At 39.0% G+C, this 26,756-nt stretch overlaps 1 protein-coding gene across 1 annotated transcript in view; it reads left to right on the top strand.

Moving 5' to 3' along the window:
* LOC119745578 (2-oxoisovalerate dehydrogenase subunit beta, mitochondrial-like) overlaps positions 1-26,166 on the top strand; it is a 33,436-nt gene extending 7,270 nt beyond the window's left edge. The window contains exons 9-11 of the mRNA XM_038222036.1: positions 1,766-1,852; positions 3,701-3,873; positions 25,408-26,166. Of these exons, the coding sequence (XP_038077964.1) occupies positions 1,766-1,852; positions 3,701-3,841 (228 nt within the window). The 3' untranslated portion in view covers positions 3,842-3,873; positions 25,408-26,166. The remainder of the gene's footprint in view (positions 1-1,765; positions 1,853-3,700; positions 3,874-25,407) is intronic.
* Positions 26,167-26,756: the final 590 nt, after the last annotated feature.

Here is a 26,756-nt window from a genome sequence, read left to right as displayed (position 1 = left end):
CAACCCCATATGGTAAACTCAACACCCAAACTGTTGGACTCTGATTATGGTGGTATGCCTGACCCCATGTAAAGCTTAATCAGTTTACTAGTGCAGTACTCACTCCAACAGATTCCAACAAAACATGCAGTTAGATTTCGGTGGGTTGGGGTGGTTATGGTTAAATATCATTGATATGGTGATTATTGTAAAGAAAACCAAAACAAAAACACTAGACAACGGTCTAATTCAGTCACAGAAAGAACTAGACCGATACTTTGTCACTGTACTCATTTCATCAGTCCTGTTGATATTTGCAACAGTGGAAAGATTCCCATATCTGGCCATCACTAATTTTTCCCTTCAGTGACCTATCAGCCATCAGAAAGTGATAATATGTCCTAAAAAGTCAAATTTAGCAGGGAATATTTTTAAGTTTTTACTGAGAAAACACTTAGACATTTTCAGACCAGTCTCATACGGTTTGTGCACAGGGTGGAAAGTGATGGCCAGATATGGGAATCTTTCCGAAACAGTTTTTATTGATGCAAACAATGACATCTTTGTTGTTGGCACTATAAAAATATGTATAGCTATAAAATAAATTAATTTGTTGTTGAGAAAGATTTCATGTGCGTCACTGAGAGAAAAATTAACAATTTGAGTCAGCTATGGCAACAAAATTTTGTATCAAAGCATTAATCATAAATTTTTGTACAGATATTACTTTTGCTTTCATTTTGCCCTTCATCATTGTGTGGGATTTTATCTCAGCTTTCAAATTTAATTTATAATTTTCCCGGCATCTGTCAAATTTCCATGGTTCAGTTTGGTGACTCTATGGGTTCGAGTTGACACAGGTGATCAAACGAGGGAAGCGCTGTGTCAATATTTGCCGGTTTTCAAACAAACGGAACTTTTCAATAAATTAGCGCAAAATGCTTTGAAACAAATGAAATTGAAAGAGATTTGAATCACTTTAGCATGGTAACACAGTGACTTTGAACTTCACTGCTGCACGCAAGCGGATAATTTCCAATTAAGACTACAAGAATATTGATGCTATTTATTAAAACAATAATTCTGTCAAACAATGTCATGGGAACATACCATTAAACTAAAAGGAATCGATCCAGGTTGTTTCCATGTAACTGAAAAAAGGTTTTCTGAGAGATGACTTTGGCTATAAATTCTCCTAAATTATTTTGAAAAATTTGATAAAAGGTCAATTTACATTTTTGTCCTTAACCCTAACAGAACTCAACCCATCAAACCCCAACGGCATGTTTTGTTGGAACTTGTCAGGATGGGTACCCCTAAACTGACAGTTTTTTTACATTGGGTCGGCACACCTCCAGAATCAAAGTCAGAAATATGTGTGTGCAGTTTCCTATGTGGTGTTGGATTTTTCCAGGATAGGTACGGTTCCTTGTAAATCATGCTATGAGTCAGGGCTACAGAAACTGACCAAATCATTTAACAGTGTTGTAAAAACGGATATTTTGTTGAGAAAAGGACATTTTAAAACTAAATTTGAGATAACATTTGCTTATTTTTTGGGGGTGGTTTTCCTTGTCTTTTGAATGTTTTACATTACTTCATACTTGTTTTCTTCGTTTTGAAAAATGTTGGTATTGTCCTGTATAAAGGAATTTTTGCCTTTATTACTTTTCTCAAAACATTTGTTATTAAACTACAATCCTGCAGAAAGGAATGCCCATAGCCCCGAAGACATAAATTTATCTCTCAGATTTGTTTGAATTTTTTGTTGTTAATTCTTTTGCAGTCAGTTAAGAAGACTGGCAGGCTACTCGTGGCACACGAGGCCCCTATCACTGGAGGTTTTGCTGGAGAAGTGGCCGCTACAGTTCAGGTAAATGACCAATACTTCTCCTCCACAGATAAGGAGGTTGATTAGAATTCCAAGATACGGGAGAGTTAGGCCATTTCCCAAAACGCTGGAGGCTGTGCCTCCAGCTTCGGCTCCATCTCCGTTTCCTGAAACATGTTGTAAACATTCACATTCAAAGAATGCAGTCTTGAAGATAATTAGGGCCTCTTTCAAAACTGCGGATTTGCCCGCAGCTGTGACTTATCTATGGCTTTTAAAGAACAATGCAGTGAACACCGAGAATCATCCCTTGAAAAAAAAATTGGGCCCTTTCCGAAACCTAGGTTTTGTCTACAGGTCTGGCTTCTTATCTGTCTCTTCAGTGATTTAGAAACCATTAAATGCGGAAACCAAAGGGAAGTATTTGAAAACTTTCAAAATGTCGGCCTACTGGTAATTGACCCTCCTATAGGCTTTCTTGATTTCAATCCTGTTTTTGTTTTTTGTAACGTGTTAAAGGTAAATAATTTGTCATTAGTGCATTTTTTTCGTTTGAAGCAACAAAAGTGCTCAAAATCTAAAAATGAGTGCTTGACAACTAACCTGATGAAGTTTCAGCTCAGTGAGTGCTGTATATGCAGAGAAACAAATATTCTAGATTCTTGATTTTCAATTCAAAACTTGGTGAGTCATTTTTTGAATTGCGCCCGAAATCAGCATCCGGGACATTTTTCTCATTCAGCCAATTGCAGTTAAGCGATGTCACGCACTGAACCGACAAATAATAGCAACCGCGCACGCGTGTGCGTCGAATCAACACCTGCGCGTACCCATTCACAGATTAGCTGAATCACAAACCAACTGCTAACGGAAATTTCCAAAAATGCGTCATTTGAAGCATCTCTGGAAATGGCCTGCTTTTATTTATTATTATATTTTTTTCAAACTGACAACATGCCAGAAAGAATAATTTCACAGGGAGTTTAGTGCCATTACTATCTTTAAACCAAGTGAGCTATCCAACAGTGATTTTGTCAGTTACTCTTTGGATAGCAGCAATTGATCTACTACCTTTCATTAGGTATTTTGTGGCATTGATGCCTTGCTTTGCGGGTATTTTGGGGATCTTTACCTGAAAAAAAAACACTTTTAATGAGAACAGGCAAGGCAGTAAACAATGACGCACAGGAGCACAGTTTGATGACCTCTATGAGTTCCGAAAACAAAATCTAGTATGCAACATTGGTGGTTACCCATATTTTTTTGTGACACAAGTGTAGTACACTAAAATATATTGTTTTGAAGGTTTTATTAAGCGTTTAAGAAATATTGAACACAGAAATGCGACCTCCGGAACGCTGTAGCAGTGCTCTACCAACTGAGCTTTCCAGCCCTGTGTTGGCAGTTCCCCAGTTGTCAATGTATTTCTTCATGGGTGTTGTTTATTAAAGTTTTCAAATTAATTAACCAGTTCGCGCCGGGATTATTTTAATATCGACTGGGCGCAGGCGCAGGATTGTTTTTCACGAACCTCAATGCCAGATGGGTTCAGGCCTTCATCTGTGGGTAGCACACCTTGATATTTCTGGCCTCGCTCGTTGCGTGTTTATTCGACATCCGTTCCGAATAACACAAAACCTTTGCGTGTATACACGTCATCCGACGTGAACTGGTTTATAAGAACCAGTCCATTATTCAAGTTTTACAGTTTTCGCTTTTGGAGAAACAGTAGAAATAAGCTGTAACCATGTTTTTTTTTCATACCAAGAAACTTACTGAAATTAATGATTTTGGAGCAAATTTGTTGCAAAATATTAAACTGCATTTCTGATTTTGTCGTTTGTTTGGCATGAAAGCTGAAGTATTTTTATCGTCTCTCTTCCTTCGTAGGCCGAGTGCTTTCTTCATTTAGAGGCCCCGATCCAGCGGGTTTGCGGCTACGACACCCCCTTCCCGCACATCTTTGAACCCTTCTACCTACCCGACAAATGGAGGTGTCTGGAGGCAGTGAAGAAAATGATTAACTTCTGAGGCTTGCTAGGACTGACCCACTATCATTATAGGTAAGTCAAGTTCACTCTTTGTCTGTGCATGTAAATCAAAAAATGAACAAGGTTATGTTGTGGAAGGGAGTCATTTGGTTTGAATACTGCCCTCTTGTGGCCATATAGTGACAGGTGGTTTGTAGGAATGTACAGTAACACGCATGTGACTGATCAGTATGCGAATTTTTTATAGAGCAATATAATTAATTAAAACAGACAAAACTCCACGAGAAGGAAATTGTTATTCTACTGGTACATGAGGCATTACAAAGAATGCATGTACTTTGGAATAATTATGCATTACAAATATTTAACCCTATTTTGTATTGAAATAAGTTTAGGCCAAGTAAAAAAAAACACCAGTTGATCGTCCGGGTTTTTTTTTAAAAAGAGGAGGATGAGGGCCTTTTTATTTTTATATTTTTATCAAAAATAGGCTACAATAGCCATATTAAACTGACACGATATGTGCCTTAAAAAGGAGGAGGCCCTTTTTGTCTACTAGTTGATGACCACAAAACCTTCTTAAAGGGAAAATACAACATTTGCAAACATCAAAAAATAAAACTACCAAATTATTTTGAAATACCTTGCTGGACTGTTAGTGAATGACAGTGTAAAGCATCCTGTAAAATCATGGCACCTGGTATACTGTCATTTTCAAGAAAAGTGGTATTTTTGTATCAATTTCCAACGCTGGTCGGCCGACCAGCGTTGGGAAAAAACCGGCTTTTTTTTCAAATACTGGCCCCAATTGACCATCACATTTGTTTGCAATCGATTATACACCTATGAACGGGTACAAGCCAGCTAGACTGGTTCCCTGACCTTACAATTCCCCAATGTACATAAACTGCTCTGTTTCTTCTTAAATGGAGTCCGGGAACCAGACAACAGGAAAAGTATTGTTTTTCTTGGTTTTTATAGCATTCTCGAACCCAAAACTTCAGAAAAGTCAGTGTAACAATATTTGCTATGTATTACCAACCCCCCAATTCCATCCATTTCTGAAAATTACAGCAAAAGCAAATGATGTATATTCCCTTCTTCAAGTGCTTATTGAACATAATTAAAGGTATTAGAAGCATCTGAACTTCTGAAACATCTTTACAAAAATGTTATGCCTGAAATAAAAAAATAAATAAAATTGATGCAGCCTTGAATAAAGAAGCGGGCGGGGACGATCAACTGTTTTTTTTTTTACTTGGCCTTATTGTATTCATTTATGGGGGATGAGTAATGTTTGCAGTAAAAAAAATTCTAATGGCCTTATTTGCATACACACAGGCATACTTAAATTTGATGTATCTTTTAAAAAACTGTTGTGAGGTTTTTAAAATTTTATTTTGAAGTGTAGGCTATTGCGATTTGGAAATAAAGAGTCAGGCCTACATGTATATGAGGTATATTTTAGTAACAACCTATCTTACACCCCTGATCTTTCGAGAAATGTTACAATTTATCAACTTATTTTATGAAATCATTTAAAAAGGTAATAAAACGTAAACATGGCCTGTATTCTTCTCAGTGTTGTGCAAGGTTGAGTACGACATACAACAGCCAACGGGTCAGTAATACGTACGTTCTGCGTATACAGTCCTTTTCTGACCGACAGCTGTTGCATGTCCTAATCACTGCTTATGTGACGTCACTTATCTGTTTCTGATATCCAGGTCCACCGCCAGGTAACCACAAGACTAGCCAATTTAATTTCCCCAAGGTGTAACCTTTCCAAAAATACTTTCTAAACACTTGGTCATTTCCAAAAAATAAATGACCCCTGGCTCTTGGACTTCCATGCGTGAGTCAGTGTGGGTTGTTTTGCCTTAGGCTTTAATGCCAGCCTGAATAGGAATTGGGCCCACGTAAGAGCTGTATATGCTTCATTGTGCATTAGGCTATTTTTTAGGTCTGGGACAATTTCAGCTACCTGGGCTTATGCGCTGACAACAGAATAGCTGTTGCTATGAACTATTTGTTTCGGATGCTGCCGGGGTATTCTTGGGCTTACATGTAGTTATACTTCAACTCATAGAAAGCCTGCACGGATTCCAACATGGGCTACCGTTTCTAACTGGGTAGATGAAGCAGTTTTCAATCAGTCATGGGGCTGCTCATTTATGAAGGCCACAGGGTTCTCACGTGGGCGTGATTGATGGGTATAATCCAGATTTTTCACTTGGGTAGGCCGCAGAACTATGACCAATTCAAAACCGATACAGACATCGATGTGTTAATCCATGGTTAATATGGATTAGGGATTGGCCATTAATTCCTGGTTGTTGGAAGATGAATTATTGTGTCCAAATCTGCATTGTATGCTTTGGAGTATGACAGCAGTATTTTTTTTGTCTAGCCTTTAGGTTGCATTCTAAAAGTATTTTCCCTCTGAAATCCCTATTTCTTTTCTCCTTGGTTGGAGTCAACAGAAGCGTACTGCGATTTCTCAGTATACTAACGAGTAGCTTGGAGGTCATTGCACTTACACTCAACCAAAATAGAAAGTCCCCCTTAGGCCCCCCCCCAAAAAAATATTCGGTCTCTGGTCAGACCAAAGTTCCGCGGCTTTTTTTTTCCGCTTTTTTTTTTCTTCTTCAAGCTTGGATTGTACAGACAAGGTGGGGTACTATTTTGCTTTTTTGGTGTCCTCATGTACATTGGTGTCCTCCATAATTTGCCTTGGTGCTTTCGATCATTTGCCTTGGTGCAATTTCCCATTCCTTGGTGCTCTTTGGTAAAAAAAATTGAGGAGGTGCGGAAATAAAGGGCGCTGTTGGAGCTACAGCGGAACATTTTGGAAAAAAAAAAGATTGTCGGCATGATTAAAATCGACGCACGCGCTGACCAGAGACCGACTTATTTTTTTTTTTGGCCTTACACTTTTTTTTTTAAACTAAAGTTTGAGTGAGTTTTTCACCATCAGGGATTCAGTGTACAGACCCAGAAAACAACATATATTCAACTCGATTTTCTCCAGGAATATATCAAGTTTTGAAATTCAAAACCAAAAGTTTAGGGACGAACCAGGAACTAGCCAACAGCGCCCTCAATAATGAAGACACACGGGGGATGAAAATAACATTTCAGAGAACGTTCAGTCCTTTTATTTTGGGGGGAATCTTCAATTGTCCTCAAAGCCTTCGAGAAGTGACAAATGAGAATATAATCACTTGCAACCCGCATTTCATCCGATTTTTGGACCTTGTTCATTCATTTTCTGATAAAGCAACCTAGTTATTGGTTAGAACATTACATACGACATTCTTGTATCTTCCAATGACAAAAGCATTATCACACAAGTAGGTCAGTTTATATTCTGTTAAGCATATTTAATGACTCGACCTATGACATGCAACCCACATTGTTTTCCCCAAAATTCCGGACCTTGTACATTATAGTTCGATTATGAATATCAAATTATAGTGCTAGTTTCATAATTTGTTATCTCCATTTTTATCTGTAGTTGAGATAAGTGGCTCATTTTTTTTGCATAGGTTTTAATTTTTTTGCAGTTGTCAGCAAGTTTCTGTTCTGGGGAAAAAAATGCCAACAGCTGGCTGTCATAAAAATTCTGTTTCAGGAAGTTGAATTGCCAAATATGGATGATGTATGCAATTGCTTGTTTGCTTTATTCTGTATTTTTTTTTTTTTAATTGTCAGTTGCACATGTCGGGTTCTGGAACTCAATCGATTTTGCCGGAAGTCAATTATGAATGCTATCAGTATTAAAAAAAAAAATTATTAAGCTGGTCTTTAAAAAATACAGAGCGAGTAAAAAATAAATGAAACCCAAATGGCAGGACCAATTTTTGAATGAAGTTTTGCCTGTAGCACTTTCAAAATCTAGGACATGAAAGCCCAATTGTTAAGCTTTCTTTAATTTAGTAGGGGCTTACACATGACATGAACCAAACAATCAATCATGTACTTTTCGAGTTACAACATTTTAAACGCAAACACTGTTTTAAAGTTCTGTTCACAGATCTCAAAAAAGGAAGTGTTCTTTCAGCAAAACGGTCACAATTCACACAGGGATGCATGTGAATTGGTTTTGTTTTGCTGAAAGAACACTTACTTTTTTGTGATCCGTGAACAGAATTTTAAAACCGTGTTTGTGTTCAAAATGCTGTAACTTGAAAAGTACATGAGTGATTCGAATGATTCTTGTACTAAAAGAAAGCTCATTGATTGGGCTTTCATATCCTAGATTTTGAAAGTGCTACAGGTACAAATTCATCCAAAGATTGGTCCGGCCATTTGGGTTTTTTTTATTCACCCTGTAGAGATGGGGAAATGGGGGAATTAAAAAAAACCTTTCTGACAAACGTGAATGAATAATTACAATTTAGTTTGTACAAAAGTGTTAAGACAGTACTGCGCAAGTTGAACTCAATTCTTTCATAAATTGTGGCTAAAAATGAAAAAAAAAATTAAGTAACTTTTGTTTGCATACAGAGGGTACAATTTAGCATTTGACCGCTGTAGAAGAATAAAACATGAAATTTAATTCAAATTAAATCATAAGGTTGTCTGACTGTTTGTCAAGACCAAATTTGTATTACAAATCCACACTAACTCTTTTTCAGTGTCCCACTAAGGCCAAAAAAAAAATATAAATAGTTCTACTTCCGGTTTCCCTACCTACGCTCTTCTGACAGCCCCTACTCAATTTTTTTAATGGGAAAAATGAGGAAAAAACACCCAAAACCATCAATTTCTACCTTTTACCCTTGACTACACGCAGACGCCTCCATATGATCGTACACAAAAAAATTGGCAAAGAAAAAAAATTCCCTACCTACCTACCCCAATTTTGAATGCCATGTAATCTGAAGCAGAAGTAAATTGTTTTTGGCCTAGCCATTGCATGCAGCCCGGCTGCCAGATGAGACCTAATAGTGTCAAAGTCAACGTTCGATGATAGATAAAGAACTTGTCAGTACCAGCAGAATTTGTTCCAACCATTTTTTCTGATGCCGTAATTAAGAACACCATTCACTTGTATAATTTCCTTTCCGGCCATTTTGTTTGCTTTTCATTTCAACATGCATTCCCTAAATTATCACTCTTACCCGACAACAGAGAAATATTGACTCAGACTTTTTGCTGAGAAAAATTACATCGTTTTGAAAATAAGTTAGGCAGGCAAATTCATGGTTGCTCACATTTCTTTTTGAGGTTCAGATGTTCGGACGACCTTAAATACATCAAAAGTCAGGTGGTTTTTATGCCCCGCGGCGAAGCCGAAGGGGCATACTGTTTCCGCCTTGTCCTTCCGTGGGTGGGTGGGTGTGTGGGTGTGTGTGTGGGCGGGTGGGTGTGTGGGTGTGTGTGTCCGGACAAATCTTGTCAGCGCGATAACTTGAGAAATACTTAACATATGAACTTCAAATTTGGTTTGTGGATTGTTCTTGGTAATCCTAAGAAGCCTTTCGCATTTGGGGCCAAAAGGCCAAAGGTCAAGTTCACAGTGGCTAAAACAATAGAAATCTTGTCAGCGCGATAACTTGAGAAATACTTAACATATGAACTTCAAATTTGGTTTGTGGATTGTTCTTGGTAATCCTAAGAAGCCTTTCGCATTTGGGGCCAAAAGGCCAAAGGTCAAGTTCACAGTGGCTAAAACAATAGAAATCTTGTCAGCGCGATAACTTGAGAAATACTTTACATGTGAACTTCAAATTTGGTTTGTGGATTGTTTTTGGCAATCCTAAGAAGCCTTTCGCACTTGGGGCCAAAAGGCCAAAGGTCAAGTTCACAGTGGCTAAAACAATAGAAATCTTGTCAGCGCGATAACTTGAGAAATACTTTACATGTGAACTTCAAATTTGGTTTGTGGATTGTTTTTGGGAATCCTAAGAAGCCTTTTGCATTTGGGGCCAAAAGGCCAAGGTCAAGTTCACAGTGGCTAAAACAATAGAAATCTTGTCAGCGCGATAACTTGAGAAATACTTTACATATGAACTTCAAATTTGGTTTGTGGATTGTTCTTGGTAATCCTAAGAAGCCTATTGAATTTGGGGCCAAAAGGTCAAGGGTCAAGTTCACAGTGGCTAAAACAATTGAAATCTTGTATTTATTCTGAGATTATAGGGATTAGGGATTAATTCATATAAAACCTACAGAAGACACTAATGCTGTCAATGAATGTTCCATGTGACCAAGGTACATGTAAGTTGATGTTAAAAGAGTGGTGTTATGTCATGGGAACAGTCACGGTTGCGGGGCATTTGTGTTTGTAAACACACCTGACTTGTTTGTTTTTGTTTTGTTTTGTTTTTTATGATGGATGATGTAGGGCCTACCCACCACTGCATCATGTGGGTCTAGTTTCCATCAGTTTACTACACAACAATCGGGAGCTTCAGTCAAATTTTGTTAGCAAACAAATTCCTGGGGAAAAATAAACAACTTATGGTCCCACAATGCACAGATTTGTTCCAAATGTAATTTTCCAGATGAGCAACAGTACGTTGCTGATTCGGTTTTGTTTTTTAACTTTTCAAAACTGGTTTGTCACGCCAGTACCTGCATTATTCCCAGTTGTTCAAGTGTGAGCAACAACACAGACAGTTTCGCATAGATGTCTGGGGGTTTAGAAGAAATTAATAAAAAAATTCTAAAAGGGGTTGCATTATTATAGAGCCGCACCTTTGGTGTTTACTTCCAAGCGGGACAGATGGCCCACAGTCTAAATGCAGTCTGCGTTCTCGTTTTAAGGAAGCCTTTTGTCCCTTTTCCCCCCATACTATGGGATCAATTTTTTTATGTGCATTCTTACAACTTTGTGAGGTAAACAATTATTTGAAGTTGGATTTTGAAGAAAAAAAAGTTGGCTGCCAACAGTCACCCTACTTCTGTTACTGGGACCGAATCAAGATTTGTCTCCAACTTATGTAAAATTACAAATCAGACTTTTCAAAATCCTTTTTTGAAATACATTTATTTATCAGAAAGGTCATTTTCTAGCATAAACTTTGGAAATTATTCAAATGGGTAAATATTCTCAATTGAGAGCTTTCGCCTAGTCCCTTGTGTACATTTTTTTCCTGTTTTATTTTCAGTATGTATTATTATAAGTAGTAGTATTTTGTGTTACCATGGTGTTCAGAGAGATTGTTGGTTTAACCTACATGTAATTGTCAAATGCAAGATTAGTCATGCATCCTCTTTAACCCCCCCTCTTTCACCCAAACTGCAGCGCTCCGCCCTCCCCCCCCCCCCCCAAAAAAAATGAATTGTGTAACTGCTCATTTATCATATTAAAGTGTTTTTCCCCATTATCAATTTGTACATTTTCTCAAAACCAATTGGCCATACAAATTATTGTTTGAATAATACATGTCAATATGCAAATTACGGCATTCGTTAAGAATTCGTCACGCACATCCTCGTTAATGCTTCCTGTGTCCGATACCATATGGTCGAGTGTCGCACAGAAACAGAATAATGGACAACGTAGTATATTAAAATGAAAAGAAAGAACCCAACAGATTGGAATGATACTGAGTTGTAATTACATTCTATCAGTGAAGTACTCGAACCAATACGCCAGGGACATCATTAGGAATGTATTTAATTGCCGAACGTTAAACAAATGCATTCAATGCTCAATTTGTTTTTATCGATAAAACATATGATGACAGTAAAAAAATGTTGACAGTGGATTTTTATGTTGCAGATTCATTCCTTTAATGATTGTAAAACAGTTACTACGGTTACTATCACTGAGCTAGGCATGAAGTCCGAACACCTTTAGAATAATTTCTTTTGGAATATCAGGAGTACTTGTTTTCCATGAAAATTTGCACCAATACTCAATTTAAATTGAGAAAGCGCAGTTGAGATACTAAACATTTTAAAGTCTTATTTTTTGGGGGGGGGGGGAGGGGATTTTTACTGATAGTGTACATGTATTGTGTATAATGACTCAAATAATTATTAATTATTATAAATTATTTCTGGTTATGAAACCAAGGATTCCTCAAAAGTGCCCTAGGCACTGTAGCTCGTAAACTTCTGAAGAAACCCGTAGCGACATACCAGTAACAATGAGAAGAAATTACAGTTTTAGACGTGGCAGGAAAACCCCAGAAATATATTCTGGGGAAAACCCACAGAATCAGGAAGGGACTGAAAACCCAAACCGCATGTTGGCCTCGGCGGGATTCGAACCCGGGTCACAGCGGTGGAAGGCGAGGAAAGTACCTTTAAGTTTAAGCCAACCTGACTACGCACAACCTAAGTACAAAGAAGACACCTATTAACTCAATTTTTTGCCCTAACGATTTTCTGGAATTTTAAAGTTTTTCCTTGCTGTTTATAAACAGTTTGATTTAGTAAATACTGATCTTATGTACCTCTGAGTTCAAGTTAACGGATCTCCATCCCCTCTTCCGAATCCAGGGTGGGCGGAGCCTAGCAGTGGCGTGGGTGGGTGGCCTTGTTTACACTATCAGTAGTCCACCAGTATTTTTTTCGCTCATTAGCATAAAATAATTTTGAGGAAGGGGAAGGACACTCCATCAGTTCCGCTAATCCCCCAGCTGGTTAATCCTCACACGTTGGTATCGATGTGGGCGGGGCATCGCTGTTACCGTGGGTGGCCGTCCTTGGGGAATTACCTTATCTGACAATGGGAGTTGGAACCAGATGTTCGTTTGACATTTAAAAAACATCATTTCCACCTTTTGTTTAGCTGGAACAGTGATTATATTTAGCTTAGCTAATCCCTTAGCTAATCATCGACACATTTGGAAAATGTAGTCTTGGCCTAGACGTCAGTGGTGCATTGTTGACCACTCTCGCATTGGTAGTAGTACGCCCTCATATGTCTCCCCTGTTGCGATGAAGCACTGTTATGCAATGCCGCAATGCGTGATCAAATGCCAGCATCTGGAAACAAGACTAGTACCAATCTGCAAGGATACAGGCCTTGTGTGGGCGAGAGACCTTGCGAACCCTTTCGATCCTACAGTGAGACTCTAACTCCAGTTGTGTTTTCCGTCACTTAATTAGTTGTCATAAAAACAACTTTAGCCGGAACTCAATGACAGGGGAATGTTGCACACATGTTGCCAATTATGAAACGCACCAAGGGTAGTTGCGCTAGGCTTCACACATTAGAGTGGGCGGGGCATGGGCATGGAGGGGGCTCGACAGCTGTCAGTCCTTGATTCAGAAATTTGTAACAATTATAAGAGATCCAAAGTTTCGCTCTAAACTTTGTGGCAGAAATTCAGCATGTTATTTTGAATTTTGAAATCTTGTGTTTCTGAGAAGAAATAGTGACAATTGTTTTGGCCACAGTGGTACGATACTTTGCTTACTTTCCATTTGTGTGACCCTAGTTCGAATCCCGCCCCATGCTGACCTGTGGATTGGGTTTTCTGAAAACAAAATTATTACCAAATCCCTTAACAGTCACACAGAGGTAAGTGTCTGCAATATTGAAACCAAACACGCGAAAATGTTAATTCATGTTGCAAAACAAGTTACTGAAACTTTAATCATTGTGACAGATGTTATATATTCTGACAGGCACAAAAAATGTGACAAGATAACTGTAGTGTATGTTACACAATGTTGTCTGTGACACCAATTTGACCTTGAACAACGTGTTGGGTTTCATCAAGAGTTTCCATATTTTACATCCCCAGTATTGTCTGCTACGTAAGCAGTTTGTGGCCATCATGTTCTTCATCTTCACTTTAGTTACAATTGAAATCATATTAAATAAAAGTAGCCCAAGCCCGCCTCCAGTATAATATTACCCAAGAATCCAAGATGACAATGGAATTTTTCGTCCAGCGAAAGAAACAATCTGAAAATAGAAACTCGTTGTCCAACTCTAAAATGGGTCCCTCATATCGGGAAAATATTGACATTTCCTTTTGTCACAGAAGTCCTAACCTGACCCTCAAGAGCAAATATTTTGGTCCTGTTATCGCTGAAAAAATTCAATGCTTCCCACAGTAAAAGCTGTACCAGCACAACGCTCACCGTGACACTGGAGTTTACCTTTTGCTGGCCCCCTAGCATGCATGGGTTTGCCACCATATGGTATTTCTGGCTCCGCAAATCGTGGCTTTCAATTGGTCCATTATAGTACATGTAACAACCTTGCTTTATCCTAAGTCTGGTATCCTGACCCAAGCTTTCATGAGTACCAGTTGTCAACATACATTAGTCGGGTAGCTCATTTTCCGTTCTGGCTGTGTTTAATTTTGGAAGGAATTTTTTTTTCTTTCTCAAACAATGTAAGTGTTCTGAGGGCCTGCAATATTTGTCTGGTAAAAGTTTGTTGACATTGGTATGGGATAAGGGATTGTAATTAAAATTGGATACGTCATTGGAGTAGGATATGGCAGTTATAATAGTCTCGTATTACAGGCCGTATTGACAGATTTGTGATTTTTTTCTCCTCGTTATGCAAACTTGAATCGTGAACTGTGATTGGTCAGTCATTGGCAATAGTTGTTGGAAATATGGCATACCAATCAGTCTTTAATTTTATAATTTAAAAAATTGAAATTAAGTGAAAATCTGTAAGTACTACTGAAACTGACTTCAGACTCATGTTCCCCAAGTGGTTGTGTTGGATTTACGACGTTCCTGGCAAAAATTCTCAGGGATTTAGGTTTGATGTATATCCTGTATAATCTGAGGATAATCCAGTTAATCCAGCATAATAAAAGCAGTGTTTCGTTTCACTGACATGCACACAAAGTTAAACATGCACACAAAGTTAAACAGGATATTTGTTCAAAGGTCTAATCTTTATAGAGAATTATAAAAAAAGAGATTAGTGTATTAGACTGCTCAAGGCCAATTTTCAGTCTCCCCCTGCCCCTCCCCCCCCCCTCCCAGTCCATACTGGAATAAAATCTTGGAGTTTTGGCTTTACCTGCACCAGGAGGGGAGCGGGAGGCACCAATTTCTCCCCCCCCCCCCCACTTTTTCCCCTTTTTTCCCCGAAATTTATCCCTTCCCCAACTTTTTGGGACCCCTACCCTCCTCAACTTTGCACCCCTCTATCTTGGAGTTCCATGCCTGCTTTTGTTGTGTGTTGCCCTCTTGCTCCCATTTTATCAAACTCTCCTTGACCACTTTCTCGTTTGCAAATCTTTCCGCCCATTGACCTGATCTACCGCACAGATGGTGCAAGGAAAAACGGCCGCTGGCCAAACCTGAGACTCATCTAAAAGAACACCATATTGTTTTTCAGAAAGTTTCAACACAAAGTTTCATAACAATTGCTTGCAAACCTAATTTTGTTTTGAAACGCCACAAAGTTTCTTGTCGGTCCTCAAATATTAGTCACATTATATTTTAGGCTCTCCATTTTATTCTAATTTCTTCTGGAAATGTACTTAATATTTCCAGTATGCTAATACAGCAGCCCATTGTGCTGGTTCGTTGGGGTCACTTTCTTTGTCGGGTCAGCTAGACATGTGCTAAAGTCATTACTTTCCTGGGAATTTAAGACACAAACAGCACACAGCCACAAATCAATTCTGCATATTATAGGAAGCTTTCTGGCAAACCTGATATCAGCTGATTTTCTCCTTCGTTGGACTCGCAACGCTCCTTTGTTAGAGTCTTCTAACCTTTTGTAAATAGATTTGAAATGTGTTGCTGTCGAGATGTGGCGTTTGTACTATTTTTCCTATAGCTCCGTGGTCTGTCAATGTCAGCACACAAAACCTAAATTTGTTATATCAAGATCCTTGAAAAATGATGAATTGTTTTAGCCCTGAGCCATCAAAAAAAATTATGGGCTTGAATTGTGTCTGATGTTCTGGAAAATTATTTGCAATGATAACATATATAATTTGGTGGTTTTTTTTTTTTATAGAAATTGTACTATTTTGTTTCCTAATTTAGATTTACTTTTTGTGAAGCATACTGTTGCATTTCTTTTTGGGGGGGGGGGTGTCTTGTAGTTTTCGTGCAGTTCTGCGTTTTTCTGAATTGTCAATATTTTGTGTGTGTCTTTTGTGGCATGTGAGGGTTTAAGAGTGAAGAGATTGCAAAATTGAATGGAGAATAAACGAGCGGCCAGTACTGTTCTGATATTGCTTTGCGTGTGCGAAACGGTTCTCTGCGTTGTTAATAATTCCTTTTTACTACTTCAATTCCAATGCAGCAGTATTAATCTCGTTAAGAATGGAATTATAACGATATTAAATATTATCGATTGTTTGCTGTATCAACAAGTGCCTGCGCCAAAAGACTTTAAAAATCAATTTCTTTAAATTTATTGATGTTTCGGTTCCGAATTGCTTCAATTTATGTAAAGTCGAACCTATAACCCGTAGAATGGACACAGTTTATGAGACCACTCACTTGCTATGCATATGGTGCTGCGAATTTGGATCCTGTTTTGAATCGTAAACATTTATGTTCCAATGCATCTCAAAAATTGATTGTTTTGCTTCTGGGGGGGGGGGGGGGGGGAAGCAAACTGAAGTTAAGTAGCAATTTATTGTCTTGTGTAAATTGGAATCGTTTAATAATTAACCAAGATATTGGATTGGATGGGCGTTTGGGAAAGCCAAACAATTGCTCATGAAACCGTTTTATTTGCATAAGATAATCATGAATGTCGGGTATTGTACTGTTTGTGAAGAGTGCACTGGCAATTTTGGGATATAACTGCAGCGAACACGAGACAAGGAACACACAAAGAACGGTGCGCGTCAACCAGCGAAATGTCCCGCCCATGGGACGTCGTTGCTAGGTAAAAGGGCGCCCTCTTTCATCGGCGCACGGAGCCCATACTCCCCAGGGAGCTGAGATTGTCTTTGGAATGTTTCATTTGCCCAACAAGCAGGGTAATAATGATGTAGCGCCTTGAGCACCAATACTGGTGGATCTGTGCACTTAAAAAAATCGGGGAGGCGGGGAGTCAGTCTGTCAGTCTGTCAGTCTGTCTGTCTGTCAGTCAGTCAGGCGCAAAGAGGACTATGGACCATTATCGTGATGCGGCCATCTTGATTTTTCCCATTCAAATCAACGTTACCAAAGTGAGGCTGGAAGGTAGTCTGGTTCCTTTTTGAACAAAAATATCATCACTCAGGGCTGTTATTTGATACAGGGAACATGACTGAAATGATGGCAGCACGATAAAGGTCTATAGACTAGGACCAGCAAAAAAAAAAAAAACTGCTGCTACTGTTATTGACTTAAAAATCTACCTACTTACCTACAACAAACTTTGACACTATATTCCACCCCCCCCCTGTTTATGTAATAACATAATATTGTGTCACCCCTGATTTGAATATAACTGTTCTCTTATCAGCTGATAAACACTTCAAGGTAACAGTTATGTCAATATTAGATTGTATTGTGGGCGAGTGGAGTTGTCAACAGAACTTTTTTTAAACAGATTCTAGATCTTGCATTGTCAAAGTTGTTGAATAGTCACAATGCACTAAACTGAAGTCCAAGTTTTCTAGGCCCCTGGATCTGTCCCAATTTGTATTCTAGGTCAGAAGCACAGGAAACCATCTCTTACATTGTTGAGTACAGCAAATCATTTCTGCAGGGTGTTACACGCTTTTTGAGTAGCTTAATGTGGCTTGTTCATTTGTAGACCCCGCAACAGATTTTGCGCTTACAGGGCTAGCACAAAATGTCTGCGCTTAAACTATCCGCTCCGTTCACAAGTACCCCCTCACTGGCAAAGGAAGTACAGTTGGGGGTGACCGAACGACGCCATCTTGCCTGACTGCAATATTTTGCCGTGAAGTGCGGCCACTGCGTGTGCATAGTACAAATCCCCTGGTATATATATATGTGCGTCACACACAAGGAACGGTGCATGCGCGTCAACCAGCGAAATGTATGTGTCCCGCCCATGGGACATCGTTGCTAGGTAAAAGGGCGCCCTCTTTTGTTGGTGCACGGAGCCCATAAAGAGTACAAATTCACACTATGCACTTTTGTTGTGGGAAAAAAATCCAAACTTGGAAAAACTGAAGAGTGTTTGCACTGCCGTTGACGGTGCAATGCGTATCTTTCTTTTTTTTCAAAGCCGTTTTTCTTGAAATGAGGTCGGTTGAAGTTCCTGGTGCATATCTTTGGAATAAATAAAGCTACAGAAATAAATTTGGTATTATTGGAAATTCAATGACCTGTACTTTAACTTGATGAATTGAAAAGTCAAAAGTGGAGTTATTCCTCATTATGCTATGGCAGGTCGCATTTGTGAATGCATTCATCTTCAAAGAACAGGATTTCAGGAGTCTTGTAGCGATGCGTAACATTTCAAGCCCCTGGGAATCATGCATCGGATGTTTTTGAATAGCTGGTGTGCCAGCTTGCAGGCTACCAGTGACATACCCAGTCCAGCTGAGTTGTCTTTCTTTATGGCAGTTGACAGTCACTGTGTAACAATTACATGTATCAAGTTTTGTTGACGCATTCTGTCGTTTATTTAATTTTTGAGATAATTACGAACAAACAAGGGCTCCAGCGATTATTTGCAAGTTGATCCCGACTCTACTATTTTCACATTGATGGTTATGGTTTTGCTTGCAATCTTTTTAGTTGTTTGGTTTTTTTTTTTAACTTATTGAATTATTTTCGAGGGAGTATACAGTCTTTGTGACAGACTCTGTTGGTGGTGAAAAAAGTTTTGGTGTCAAACTTTTGAAGTTGCTGAAAAAAAGGGGAAAATACTGGTTCAGAGTGCGATTTTGTTTGGTTATTGTGATGGTATGGTTGTTGTCTGTCAAAGGATTCATTTCTCAAGGATAGCGCACCTGGGCGGTGGGGGGGGGGGGGGGTTGTGCGGGGCCGGCCAATCATATTTTGCTCAAGCATTACAAAAAAGCAGCTCTTACAAGAACTGCATGATGTAAATGTTAACCCATGCGTGGGCCAGATACAATGTAGCTGCTTAGCTTAGCACAGATTGGGGTCTGATGACAACTCCATTTATATGTTAATTTCAGGTTTTTCCGGCCTCAATGTTTTTGATAATGTCCAAAAACTTCTCACCATTGACCTCAGTCGGCCAAGCTTTAGTCTTGATCAGTGGCGTAAATCTGGGCTGGGGGGGGGGGGGAAGACGGGGATTACTTACATCACAAAATTGCCCGGCCGTTAACCCTTCCCTCTGAAAACATTTGGGTTGTTTGGAAGTTCGGAAAATACCTCAAACTCCGCCTTTTTTTTCTCACGAAAAAGAGGGGGGGGGGGGGTTTGATCCTATAGCCCATCACCCCCCTCAAAAAGTGAGACGATATACACCCCCCTCCGGGATTTAGGCACCTCTTTGTGGTAAAAGGTTATTTTTCTTCTGATCGAAGGACAACAGAAAGGAGCAATTCGTGCATCAAAATATTGTGAATTGAGGCGTGTGCCTAAGAGTTTTGGCCTTGAAATATACCGATTTCCACTGCTGGACCTAAGATAGGGGAGGGAAGTCATGGATAGAAGTACATGGAAAAGAGCCGTTTATATTTATTGGCCCTTAACTAAGCCCGGTTCATACTTCATGCGAATGCGAAGCGAATTTGACGTCATGAAGCATTCGCTGCGAAATTTGCCCGAGTTGAAATGTGTTGAACTTTTGCAAATTCGCAGCGCGAATACTTGCCACGACGTCACAGATTCGCGTTCGCTTTCGCATGAAGTATGAACCGGGCTTTAGAAAGACCAGACTGTACTATAGCAGTTTGCTAATAATTTTATCGTCGGGCCCATCCTTCTTTATCTGTTTGAAGTTGATTTTAATAACAAAGCTACATTTTGAAAAAAAAAAAATCATGAATGAAAACCCAATTTCTGGACAAACTCTTAAATTGCTGTACTGGTCCGACAGTTACATGTATTTAGAGCCCAAACGTACTATAAATCATCTATCGAAGCTAATTTTTTTCCTTGGTCTAAATTACCAATTATCATCCTTCCTGCAATACCCTGGGAATATACATGTACTTCTAGGCATCAAATAACCCATTTAGGCCCCCCCCCACAAGTTTTCTGAAAAAGGAGGTTAATAAAACCCAAGGGTACTGCTTACCCAAAAGCCTCACATTACAGGTAACAGTATCCGAAGGTGACACAAAAGAAGAACAGCTAGATATTCGTGGAGACACAATGGGGTCTAGCTTTGCAGATTCCCGGGGGCGGATATTGTCTGTTGATGTGTTGAGCCGCTTAGAAAGCTCGAAATGAGATTTAGGTGCAAAGGATCAGCGATAAGTCACGGCTGAGTTATTGTCCCCCCTTTCTCCCCCAGATCATGATGGGGGGGGGGGGGGGGACTCTATGGGATGGTGGTTTTTAATTGTGGATTTGTTTTTGTGGATGGATATTCCAGTACATGTACTTTTTATTTTCTAGTGACTCGAGGAAAAAAAGTAGGTTTTTTTTCCCGATTGGAGTAATCGTTACTGAGTTTCATCATATAAATTTATCCCGTTCCCACAAAAAAATAACTTTATACTTAATTGATATCATTTGCTCTAGTATAATATATCAGAAAAATCTGCTGTTTTAGAATTACCATATGTTCCCAGTTTTTGTGTGCTGGTCCAGGTATATAAAGGGAAGATTGTTTTTCTTGGTTTTTCCAGCATCTATGAAAACAAAATTCAAGCAAGTCAGTGTAACAATATTTGCTATAAAATACTACCCCCCCCCAATAAAATCCATCCATTTCTGAAAATTACAGCAAAAGCAAAAGTTGTATACAATATATTCCTTTTAAAAGTAATATACAACCTTTGCTTTTGCTGTAATTTTTAGAAATCAATTTTTTGGGTTAGTATGTTATATAACAAATAGTGTTACACTGACCTGTTTAAAGTTCTGCGTTCATAGATGCTGGAAAAACCAAGAAAAATGTGCTGTGCTGGTAGTCTGGTTCCCTGACCCTACTTCAAACGAAACGGAGCACTTTATAGATGTCGGAGAGTTGTCAGGTCAGGGAACCAGACTAACTGGCTTGCACCCATTCACGGATGAGTAACCGATTGCAAACAAAATGTGGACTAACTAAACTTGGCAAATTGGGGGCAGTATTTGAAAAAAGTCCATTTTCTCCAACGATGGTTGGCCAACCATTATTGGAAATTGATACAAAAATTCCACTTTTCTTGAAAATGACAGCACACCAGGTGCCATGATTTCACAAGATGCTTTAACAGTCAAGTAAGGTATTTTAGATAATTTGGTAATTTTGTTTTTTGATGTGTGCAAGTGTTGTATATTCCCTTTAAGCAGAACTTGGCCCACAAATTTGACCTTGACCCCGCAGATGAAGTTGGTCTGGGGCAGTCTTGTTTTTTTCATCATCCGGAAGCGATGAAAATAAAAAAATAAAAAAAATAAAGATCAACCGTTCAAAAGGCTTGTGTAAGGATAAGAGTTGGGGGTCAATTTTCTGGGGAAAGTTGAGAAACTGGTGGTCTTCAAATGAAAATTGGAGCTGTTTCAAATAGTGTATTTGCATGTGCTGACATATACAATTTCTTTCACGGTGCACAGCATTGACTAGCAGATGCTTTGTTTGTATATGCACATTGTGTTGGTCGGTGGGGTTTCCATGAACGGTTGAAAGGTATGCCCTGGCAGAGGGTGGGTGCTGGAAGGGTGCGTAGGGGGTGGATCAGGGGTGCGTGGGTGGGTACCATGGGTACTGTCTGGGGTTTTGAATGGGGGTTCCTTTCAGTGTATGTCCTAAGAATTAAACTGCAGTGCATGAGTGGGCAGGTATACAGTTGGACAATAATTGCTGTATTCAGTTTTTAGTTTGACCTTTTTCTTTCTCAATTTTAGTGTACAATAAGTGTAGGTGTCAGTTGAAAGGATTTTTTTTTAATGGCATTTTGAAGCGCTGGAGGTTTGTCCCAAGTTCCCAGCTTCCCAAATTGTTGGAGCAAAACAGACGTGAAGTGCAGTGAAATTCACTAGTCTGTTTAGTCAAAAACAAGTTAAGACCGTTCGACGGACATTTACCCTGAGGGAAAGTGCAACTACATCAAAATAAAATCATTTTCCCCTTCATTTTTTTTCTATTTTAAAATTATGTTTTTTGTAGTCCCTAAGAAGGTTGCTTTTAGTCATTCAATTGGCAAATATGGAAAGAGAGAAGAAAATGCTTAGGATTTTTTTTTCTTTTCTGGTTGGAGATGTTCAGGGTGACCCCCAAAAAATGCATTATAGATGGGAGCTGTTTCTTTCAAATACTGGGGAAAAAATCATGAAAACAGCACATGGGGTTGCTGAGAAAATACCAATTATGTAAAATAACTCCTTTATTTTTTGGTCCATTCCAATGGCATTACCACAGTTAAGGGATTTACACTGTACCTAATGTGGGCATGAAATGCATGTAGCGCATTGTGTCCTAATCCTTACAAACAACATGGAACATATACTATGACAGAGTGCAAATGAATTTGATTGAACTCTTTCAACTGAACATGTAGGCCTATCTTATCCTTTATAGTTCTATTTTGAACCTTTTCAGCATCATAAATATGTCAAAATATCAAAGAAATTGCACAAATGAAAGACAATTGCACAGTGTGCTTACACTAGTAACAGTCACATATTTCACTGTTTGAAACACCTTTGGACACCTTTTTCATAATCGGCATTTCTCAGCAACCCAATACGCTGTTTTCAAGACTTTTTTCAGTATTTGAAAGAAAAAGCTCTCAGCCTTAATCTGATATCCAAAACATAAAAATTCACAGATCACGTTTTTTTTTAAAAAGGCAAATGTTTCAGGGTTGCATTTGGGGGTCATCCTGTAGTTTCCAGAAGTCCATAATACTTTATTGGATGACGTCGGTTCTAGCTCATTCTGTTTATGGTAATAGATTGATAATCACAGAAAGTAGTTATTGAGAAACTTAAGTTTCTTAGGCCAAAAAAAAAAGTCTCCGGTTTCTGGTATGGAGCTTGCCCAAAAAGTGGTGCGGCGACGCAGCTTTTTTTTTTTACCTGATTTTTTTGCTTCAAATGTCGGCTGATGACTGCAAATGGTGCCCGACTAAACTTAGTGCAAATATATGGGAGTCCAGAGAGGCCACATAAAGCTTATTCTCGACCATAACCCCATCTAAAAACACGTTAAAATTGTGCAGCAGCAGGATTCCAGTCAAACCAGTGAGTTTGGCGGTTTTGAGGTTTTTTTTTTCATCTTTCATTGAAAAAAAAAAACTTTTTCATTTTGCTGACGCACATGGCTACGGCGACGCGCGCGCATACCAGAAACCGGAGACTTTTTTTTTTGGCCTTATCTGCAAGGTACCTGAAGAGTGCAGGCATGCAACTTTTCCTTGGAGGCTTGGATCGGCTGATTTCCTCTTTTTGTACTTCCCATGTGTGCCATTAAAAATGGAAAAACACTGTACAAAGTCTTGGAAAGATTTGATTTTCCTCTTTTTTTTATGACTGCCTAGTTGCATGCCTGAGAGTGGCGTGGGGGGGGGGGGGGGGAATTGGCAGGGGGTGGGGGGATGCAATAGAGCATATATAGAATGGAGACAGTAGTGTCTCCCACATGAGCTGTCAGTAGGTGTAAGAGATGGGAGTGGGCGGAGCTAAAGTGGGCAGATAGATGACAGAAAACAGGATGGTAACTGTAAACACAAATGAAGATGTATTCCGGATGGTTGATCCGATCATTAGATGATGTGGCTCAAGGAAACCAAAATCTGTTGTCTTTGGATAATTGGGTCATTAAATTGTATGTACATGTATATGTAGCGGCTTTAAAGAATGCTCATTAGTCTTTTAGTATGGTATCAGAACTTCCCTTCATTTCCTGCGGATTTTATGTTGTATGTTTTTGTGGAAAAAAAAAAACACAATGGAAAGTTGAAATATTCATTATACGCCATAGAAGTGGTTACATCATGCGCCGTTGACGTCACGTGTTGCTCGTGGTGACATGGCTACACAAACTTGCCCACTTTTTCATCAATTTGTCATCCATTTTTCATCTGTTAGAAAAGAAAAATGAAGGAATCTGTCGCGTTTTGAGTGATAACTACTGTGAGCTTCTAAGCGTGGTTTCACTTTCTGGTCTAATAATAATATCTGAGAAATTTCAACTTGAACAAGTTCACCTCAATCGCTTGTGCAAACCCTGTAAAAATGGCCAATGAGACATTTGGACACATCACTAATGTCGACGACCCTGCGTGACGTCACACTTCTATGGCATATTGAAGTCCTTTTTTTTATGATTTGAAATGTAATAGCCATTATGACATGAATATCAGTACTGATTTTTTTTAGAAACGTATGAAAACATTTTTTAACATGCTCATAAAAACATATTTCATAAGTGATGTGTCGTTATTATCCATGGTATTGAATGGATGACATGCAAAATGCTTCCTGCCTGGAAAAAAATCTGGGGGTCGTAAATTTTGTTGTTTATCAATCCTGAAGCAGTCTTCACCAGTGCGTAACTGTAACATTAAACAACTCCATGAAGGAGTACTTAATCTTTTTGTATATATCAGATGTTCTCGTTGTTTTCACTTATTAAATGCTCACAATGATACATGAGCAGTAAAAAAGGGCAGGGTATTATTTAAAGGTTTTTAAAAAATCGCAAAAGAGCCAACATTTGTTCACCTTAATTTGATTTATTAAATAATAATATTTAAAAATGTGGTGCTTAAATATAGTGCTTTATTCTTATAAGGTTTCAAAGCACTTTATCATTATTACCCTGCTCATTGGGCCAATGAAACATTCCAAATACAATCTCAGCTCCCTGGGGAGTATACAGCTCCATGCTGCCATTTTTCTGCACGTCTCTGCCCTCACAGGTACCCATTTACTCCTGGGTGGGGAGAAGCAATAAGTGACAAAGTACCTTGCCCAAGGGCACACGCACCATAGCCTCAGGCTGGACTCAAACCCACAACCTGAAGAATTACCCGCAGACCACGAATTCAATGCCCAAGACCATGTAGCTGGTCGATCCCAGCAATGAAGGAAGACTTTCTCTCGGTATCAAAAAGTAGCTTAACCAATATATATCCTCTCCAAGTTTTTTATAATTCAAGAGGAAAGTGTTATTTTATACAAGACATGTTTTTCTTGACATTTCAAGCGACATTGTTGCCCTTCACCAGAAGTTGTTAGCATCTGGCCGTTAGGTGGCGCAAGCCCGACACTGGTCCCACACGTGACTCAGCATGTAGCCCCCTCTTCCCTGTTCATGTTCTCGGTTATCCTGATCCAGATAGCTTCTTTCACCCATCTTGTAAATCGAGCTGTTTCTCTGTTCGAGACTTTGCTGTTGTTCCCATCAATTGTGTGATATTCCTGAGCTACTTGGCGAGGGCGGAGGGGGGGAGGGGGCTACATGCTGAGACCTTTCCAACTTCTGATGAAGGGCAACAATGTTGCGTGAAATGTCAAGAAAAACATATAAGCCTGATTATGTAAAATAAAATGTTTCCTCTTGAGTTATACATCATTCACAATCGGCTGAACCTAATCAAGGATTTCCTTTTTTTTTATATTCAACAACGTTTTTCTCATCTCTTCTTTATTTCACAGATCACCCTCCCCCAAGAAGGTTGATGTTTTGCAAGCCTGAACATGGTCATTGGCACCCCTTTAAAAGTTCTGCTCCAGAATTTTGAAACTTCTACGAAGGATGGCAAAGTTAGCGCGAACAATAGTCGGAAGGTAACCCTCCTATATAACAGGTCAGGCACACAGTGACTGAACTTCGGAGGCATCCGTTTAATGGGTCTACAAGATGCAATCATGTGGTACTTGATGTTCTTTAAAATGTTTTTACCATACATTCATGGTCAGACGTCCTGTTTGATCATGCCATTGTGCAAGAAAATATGGGGGCTTCCCGGATCTCTCACAAAGTTTGGTTTTGTGCTTATAGTTCGTAAAAGTGTCAAACGTGTAAAAGTCTGTCGCACTTTTGTCACCTGATTTTAACTCTAGCAGTGCCCAACTTGGGCAACATTAAATTGCCAGGGCCAATTACATCACCCACAGTCTCTTCTGTTGATGAAATAAGATCATGTGACCATATCTGGCAAACTACTTCATTACAAGAAATAACAAACAAAAAGTTTAACTTTCTAGCCCATGTGGTACATAACTCCCTTTAAATTTTGGTCAGATTTACTTGTCCAAAACAGAAAATTGTACACCCTAAATTCAATGACACTTCACATATTTTTATATAAAGCACAGCTGGGGTTAACGTTACAAGTACAGTGGTTGTGTAAGCCTCTAAATATGGAAGAAACGTGACCTACAAGCACTGCAAATAAACGGCCAGACTTGAAATTGTTCGTCTTTTTTTTAGCGAGCTCATGCAATTTATGTCATGTTAGAAGGTTTTCAAGAACCTGGCTTTGTTTTTAGTGTGGGTTGATTAACCATGCGCTGAAGGCTTTGATGCGTAGTGGGGGAGGGGGGATGTGGCGTGTTTGTGACGGGGGGGAGTGTTCCACATTGCTATGGTCGACCTGGCAAGCTTTTACATCGGCATAACATGTGTTATTAACGAGGCTTACCGGATTTTCCCACTAATCCCCGAAAACTACAAGGGAAAACGATGTGTCCAAAATTATATACATGTAAACAGGACAATGCCCTTGGTGTTGTTTGTTCATTTTGATTTGTTTGTTTGTGTTTTTTGTTGTTAGGTTTCGGGTGGTTGTCCGTGATCATTAAGATCTGGAGTTTTTTTATAACATCATTGTTTTGCCTCATTAGGCTGGCCATACCCTTATGCACACGCCATAGATCACATAACATGTCCAGCTAAAAATAAGTTTCAAAATTATGGAACATACTGTAGTTATGATTGCAGTATTTGTGAGAAATTTGTCAAGTTCCCCATGTCTCAAACATATATAACTCTACCGGTATAT

Source organism: Patiria miniata, unplaced genomic scaffold (assembly GCF_015706575.1).
Source record: "Patiria miniata isolate m_02_andy unplaced genomic scaffold, ASM1570657v1 HiC_scaffold_7, whole genome shotgun sequence".
NCBI lineage: Eukaryota > Metazoa > Echinodermata > Asteroidea > Valvatida > Asterinidae > Patiria > Patiria miniata.
The sequence above is the reverse complement of the archived record's forward strand: the minus strand, read 5'-3'. Positions and strand labels throughout refer to the sequence as shown.